The sequence below is a fragment of the Colobus angolensis genome, unplaced genomic scaffold (assembly GCF_000951035.1).
Source record: "Colobus angolensis palliatus isolate OR3802 unplaced genomic scaffold, Cang.pa_1.0 Scaffold283, whole genome shotgun sequence".
In the NCBI taxonomy this organism is placed as follows: Eukaryota; Metazoa; Chordata; class Mammalia; order Primates; family Cercopithecidae; genus Colobus; species Colobus angolensis.
In genome coordinates, this window is record NW_012116077.1 from 236252 (window position 1) to 242915 (window position 6664).

A 6664-nucleotide genomic window follows, 5' to 3' on the forward strand; every position below is an offset into this window, starting at 1 on the left:
GTTGACAGACTGTTTGGTCTGATCTCATCCTAAAAAGTCAGTGTCATGTAAAAACAAGAAGTTGGAAGGACCAGTCTGAATTAAAAGAGACATAGCCAAATGCAGTGCCGGAAAACTGTTAGATGACTCCTGTAGGTATTCCAGTGAAGGCTAGGATGCTGATAATGAAAAGACATTTGAAGAGTTTGAGTAAAATTGTTTCATCAAATGTGAGCAGAAGGCAGCAGTATAGATAGAATATATATTTCCTGAAATGTTATTTTAAATTAAATATATGAAACAAATTTATAGAATTTGATTATTTCATCAGTATACCTGAAGGTTGGTATTTTTAAGTTGGCCAAAACTTTGCTTTTAATCTCATTGGGCAAAATGAGTAATTGCTTTATGATAACTGTCATCTTAAACCAGAGATTTTGTTTCAGATGAACTTTTATTATCTCAATAGTAGTGTGTTTTCCTATCTTTTAGATAAAAATGGGTCTGTAACTAATTGGGGAGTATTTTTTAAAGTGTGGATGAGGAAACCCATGTTTTAAATGGGCACTAGCCTTATCCACTAATGTTGGTAGGAATGTTCAACAGTGACAAAGCATTTTGAGATTTTTGCCTTTCATCGTTATAGACTATACTGTAAAAATCATAGCGGAAATGATGAGAGAGATGAAGAAGATGAGGAACGAGAAAGTAAAAGCCGAGGAAAAGTAGAAATTGATCAGCAACAACTAACTCAGCAGCAACTTAATGGAAACTAGGTATGAAAGTTAATTATATGGGATCTGTTGTGAGGATACAATACACACTGATACATACATGTTGAAGTAATGGTATGCAGTAAGATTTTTTTAAATCCTATTATGTTTAGTTAAGAGCATGTTACTAAAATGCTGAGGATTTTGTAGGCTTGCATAGTAGTTGTTTTTTTTTTTTAACTAGCTGATTTTGTAACCGTAAAAACAAGCTATCTGCTTTATCAATAAGTGTAGTTGTAATGTCAAATCAATAAGATAATCACACTCCTCAATAACATTATATTGATTGTGTTCCCCTCCAGCATCATATTTTACATTTTTTTATCATCTTTTAAACAGGTTCATGGGACAGAGTTAGAAAACTGGGAATGAATAAGACATCCATAACTACTATTCTTTTTTCACTGTTTTCTAAAATCAAAAAGGGTTTGTAACTTTTTACTGCCCAACTCTTAGATCCTTCATTGAACTGCCTAAAAATGTCTTGTTTGTTTTATGAGCCTTCACTAGAAGGCTGAGTTTGACATGTTGATATTACTTAGCTATAGTTTGCAGTTTCTGGGAAGCAATTGAAACACTATTAACCCTGTGTATAGTGTCAACAGTTAAAGCAGATGAAACAAAGTAAGCTATATTTCTGGACTGAACAAAGTTCTGCTGTTTAGAGTGTTTAAGTTTGTTTAGTGGATCCATACTCAAAGGAAAGCATAAGCAAATTTTCCTTTACAATGCAAACGTGCCACTGGTGGCAGCACGTGGTAATTTGTGGATTTTTTTTTTCACACTCAAGTAATGGAGGCTAGAAATGAAGAGAACCTTCTTTTTCTCTTGGCTTTAACAGCACATGCTAAAAATCTCTTCCAAGAAGTACGCTAAAGCTTTTCATTTGGTTCCTGTTAAAGTTGTTCTCACTGACCAGCATGGACTCAGGCAACTGCTAATTATAAGCTATGAGCTCCAGTGCTTTTGCCAAAATTCTCTTGACAGCACACCTCCTCTCTTTCTATATTATACAGAGGACTTCTGGCAAAATGATTGAGTCCTTCAAGTTTAAACTAACATTTGGCAACAGCAAATTAAATGTTTTTAAGATGTAAAGAAAGGGTTACTGCTTGCTAAGGACTTCAGACATCACGTCCGAGACGTGTTCCTCTCAAGTGCCCTGTTGTGTGGAACACTTCCCATACTGGTGCAGAGTACGTAAGGAGGTCTCATGCTGTAGGAGTAAAAAAGTCTTTGCATAAAACAGTATTTATTTTTACTTTTGTGACCACTATTTTAGAAACTTTATTTAATATTTTAATGTTTTCAGTCATTGCTTTGGTTATCTATAAAACAGGCTTTTGTGCCCTACTTTTCTTCTTGTAGAGCCTGGTGGTGTTTTATCGATTGTCAGAATTGGTTTTGAAAGCCTAAGAACCTAGCTTTTTAGAAAGGATTTTCACACTGGCATTTCTAGGTAGTGATATTTTCTTCCACTTACCTGCTGAAGCACATTTATGCATTTCTTTATGGCAAAACCAAATAACTTTAGTTGTGGTCTGCCTGATATTACCATAGCACCTCAATACCAAGGGAAGGGATTTTGACTAGTTGAATTATTAAGCCACCGCAATAAAGCAGATTTTTAAATAAGGAATAATCATGTTAACTTGACTGTACATTGAGATATTCTACATCTGATAGAGCAGCATTTTTAAAATGTAACAGGTGGAAAATTACACTGTGCTTAATAACTGCTTTTTTTAAAAACTGTGAGTCCCTTAAGGTCATGTTTGTCAAGTGTGTATTCACACATTTACTTAAATCAAGGGACTCAATGCTTGCTTTTATTTTAACCATCTTTTACTATTTTTAGAAGGAAACTAGCTTTAGTAGTGGGTTGCCCTGTATGTTTTCTCTTTTTGCTCTTAATATGCCATTGGGTTTTTGTGTGTATGTGATTTTCAAAATTCATGACTTGAAGTGCAAGGACAGATCTAGCTGTTTGTTTACCAGGCTATGTGACTTCTCCCAAAGGATCTGTACTTTCTTTCCTTACAACAGCTTGAAAATCATTATTTTAAAATCCTTAAATCACTGTGTCTAGATCATTTTTTACATTGTGTGCCATAGACTTACCCATGGGACAACAGAGCTCCTTCATTTTTGAACAACTACTGTAATCATTTTTTTTTTTTTTAGGAAAAATGGAAGGTGCCAGGGGTAATCATGGCCAGTCAATAATTATATAAAGGAGTTCAAATACTATAGCTGTCAGTTGATGAATTTGTTATGTAGTAAAATGTATAACTTTGTATGGGTTTCTTCAGCCCTTTTTCTGCCACTAGCAACCAGAATAGCACTTTACCTTTTGGTTGGCTAGATAAGTGGCTGACTACCTGTTTTTCTCACTGTGGTGTGATTGGCTAAACAATCTTGCATTAAAAATTCAAATGTAAATTGAATTCACATGAAAAATCATGTTTGGTTGTAAACCTCCAATGTTTTGATTCTCTAATCATGTTTTCGTCACATGCTGAGTAAAAGTGCCTTACAATGTAAAAATTGTACAGTACTTATGTTCCCAAGTAGCATCATCATCTTCTGGGTAGTAATTACATTGTGGTATTAATATTTAGAAAAATGGACCTCAGCAGTGTATTTACTGTACATCTCTTAAGTCTTTAACTGTAGTTTTAATAAGCATGACATTATTTGATAAGTATATAACATTTACATCATTTCAAAAAATACTGCCGTTACTGTCTTTTATGCATATTTTAGCCTGAAATTTTGAAGCGTCTTTTTTCTTTCTTTTTTCTTTTTTTGTTTTGTTTTTTGTTATTGATATTAAACAGTGTAATCTTTGCAAGCGTATATTGAAGATTATTCTGGAGCATTTATTGCCTTACCAGAAATGTTAGTAGGAAATGTTCTTTAGAGTAGAAAGATAGACTTGAGTTTCTATACTTTTAATAAGAGCTCTTTGTTCCTGGGGGTAGGGGGGTAGGGGTGAATTTTACTTTCATCTCAAGTTATTAAAAACCCACAACTGAGGTAAATTTTATTTCAAGGATCAGCAGTTTTAGAATTTCAGATAGTACTTGCTCAGAAGTACATGCTACTCAAGATATTAAGAGATAACAAGATCTGTAGATCTGCTATTGAATCAGAATCTGTGTACTTGAACAAATGTGTGAATCTCAAATATCTCAAAGCAAAAGAAAAAGTGTTCTAGAGTGTTGTTGCTTTTTAAAAAAAAGCACTGAAGTTAGACCAAGGTATACAGTTTTGTTCTAACAGACATTTAGGTTAATTGTAAAGATAAGGAATGCATTATGGGTCAAAAATCAAACATTCCTCTCATGTTATGTATATTTTGTTCCTGTTATATTGGCTTTATTTTCAAAATTGTAGTTTGTAGTATTAGTTTCCTTTTATTGGTATTCTTGCATATACTATTCATTCAATAAATGACTTATGACTTTCATATTTGTTTGTCTTTTTTGTGAAAGTGTATACTGAAGCTTATTTGATAACAGCAATAGTATTGTGTTCCTTTTAATCTTGCTTTATTTCAGAGTAAAATGCCTAGCTTAATAACTTTTCATTAAACAAGTGTGGGAGAAAAAAAAATGTGAATTTGAATTCAGTTCAAAGTTTCACAATATAAAGGTTTTATCATGGAGAGAAACTGCAATCTTGTAAGTACAATCGAACTGCATTACATCTTGGTTTTTTTATTACATGGTTCAGATACCCATAGTTTAAATCAGATCCTCTGGAACCCACCAGAAGGTTGTTTTGAAAATAAACCAAAACTCCTAGTACAATTTATCAGATTGGTTATATAGGTACAGGATTAATATCCTTGTCATACGGGCGGATCACGAGGTCAGGAGATCGAGACCATCCTGGCTATCACGGTGAAACCCCGTCTCTACTAAAAATACAAAAACTAGCCGGGCGAGGTGGCGGGCGCCTGTAGTCCCAGCTACTGGGGAGGCTGAGGCAGGAGAATGGCCGAAACCCAGGAGGCGGAGCTTGCAGTGAGCCGAGATCCGGCCACTGCACTCCAGTCCGGGCGACAGAGCGAGACTCCGCCTCAAAAAAAAAAAAAAAAAAAAAAATCCTTGTCATAAAGGGATTTTACCTTATATCTTTAAATGTACTCCCATTACCATGGACAGTGTGCTTCTAGTACAGTGCTTATATATTGAGGTTTGTCACATCCAGGGCAGAAATCAAAGTTGTAATTAGTAGGATATGCTCGTTCCATACACACAATTCCTAACCTGCAGAGTGGGGGGAAAAAATCAAGTAACATGTTCTAATTAACTCCGGAACATAGGATGGTGTACTTCACTGCAAATGTTACCTAGTAGTGCCTGGCACATATGTGCCTGTGTGTGTTTAAAATCCATTATTAAGTCTCAATTGCCACCAATTTTTAAAGTCTCATTTTAATTGCCATAAAAATATGGAGATGGGGAGTTGTGTGCTATTCTTTAGCTAATTGAAGCTATTTAAGCTGTTATTTTGTTGTTGTTGTTTGTTTGTTTTTCCAACTGCAGTCGCCAGCAGTTGCTAAAGTTACTCCAAAGGATGGACCTGGTAGAATTTCTTAGGAAAATTCTCTAGCCAGCAGATGGCTAGTTGATCTTTTTAAGAGAAAAACCCAATCCCTTTTATATTTATATATTAGACTAAGTCCTCAGTTGTGTAGGCAAAATGCTGCTTTATACATCAACCAATGTTACATAATACTGCCTTGTTCAGATAATGAGGTAACTGAATATTAATGATGTAAAGCAAAAATGTATTTGTGATTTTTATTCAGAAGATGAAAACTATAAAATAACCAATTACTATATAAGTTAATGGTGGCATTTGGAAAGTGTTACATGATAGCAGACATGATCTACACATGGTCAGTGTACTGAAGTCAGTCAACCAGACCTGATCCTTGTCAAAAGACAGCAGATCGGTAAACATCCAAATTATACTTTTGCCTATACCTCTCAGTGGCTATAAGTGGGTTTTGATGCTGGTGGTCGGGCAGTGGTGGGGAGATCGGGAAAATAAAATGCAGCTGGGCAGAGTTAGCTAGCTCTACTGTGTGAACAATAATATTCCAATGAAAACAAGAGTACTGTTTGAGCGGGTAACCTTTTAAATGGAACCTGAGAGACTAGATAATGAAGACAGTATTAGGAGTTGGTAGACAGAAACTACACTTTAATATGCAGACTGGATTTAGAGTTTTTGTTGAGTTTCTATAAAGTAATTGGTACAGAAGGGTAAGTTGTTTCTGAGTATTTTAAAAATCAGACCTGTTTACAGATTTTGTATTAAAGTAATATATAGTCATAAAAAGGAATGAATTACTGATACATATGCCAATGTGTATGAGCCTGGAAAACATGCCAGGCACAGAGGTCACATATTGTATGATTCCATTTATATGAATTGTTCAGAGAGGCAAATCCATAGAGATGGAATACAGATTAGTGGTTCCCAGGGACTGCAAACATGGGGGAATGAGGAATGACTATTATGGGGTATACTGTTCCTTTTTGGGGATGGTGAAATGTAGAATTAGGTAGTGGTTAATGGCTGCACGACTTTGTGAATATACTAAAAATCATAAATTATACCCTTTAAAAGAGTGGATTTTTTTTTTTAATTTTTTTTTTTTGAGATGGAGTTTCACTCTTGTTGCCCAGGCTGGAGTGCAGTGGCATGATCTCTGCTCAGCACAACCTCCGCCTCCCAGGTTCAAGCGATTCTCCTGCCTCGGCCTCCCAAGTAGCTGGGATTACAGGCATGTGTGACCACGCCCGGCGAATTTTGTATTTTTTTTAGTAGAGACGGGGTTTCTTCATGTTGGTCAGGCTGGTCTCGAACTCCCGACCTCAAGTGATCCACCT

General features: G+C 35.4%; 1 protein-coding gene across 3 annotated transcripts in view; it reads left to right on the forward strand.

The window, feature by feature from the left end:
• PHF6 (PHD finger protein 6) overlaps window positions 1-4226 on the forward strand; it is a 55626-nt gene extending 51400 nt beyond the window's left edge. For 2 of the 3 annotated variants that reach the window (XM_011948721.1, XM_011948723.1), the window contains 2 exons: window positions 626-755; window positions 1092-4224. In XM_011948721.1, coding sequence (XP_011804111.1) covers window positions 626-755 — 130 coding nt within the window. In that variant the 3' untranslated portion in view covers window positions 1092-4224. Of the gene's footprint in view, window positions 1-625; window positions 756-1091 lie in introns of all 3 variants that reach the window. The other variant, XM_011948722.1, reaches the window with a different exon arrangement.
• Window positions 4227-6664: the final 2438 nt, after the last annotated feature.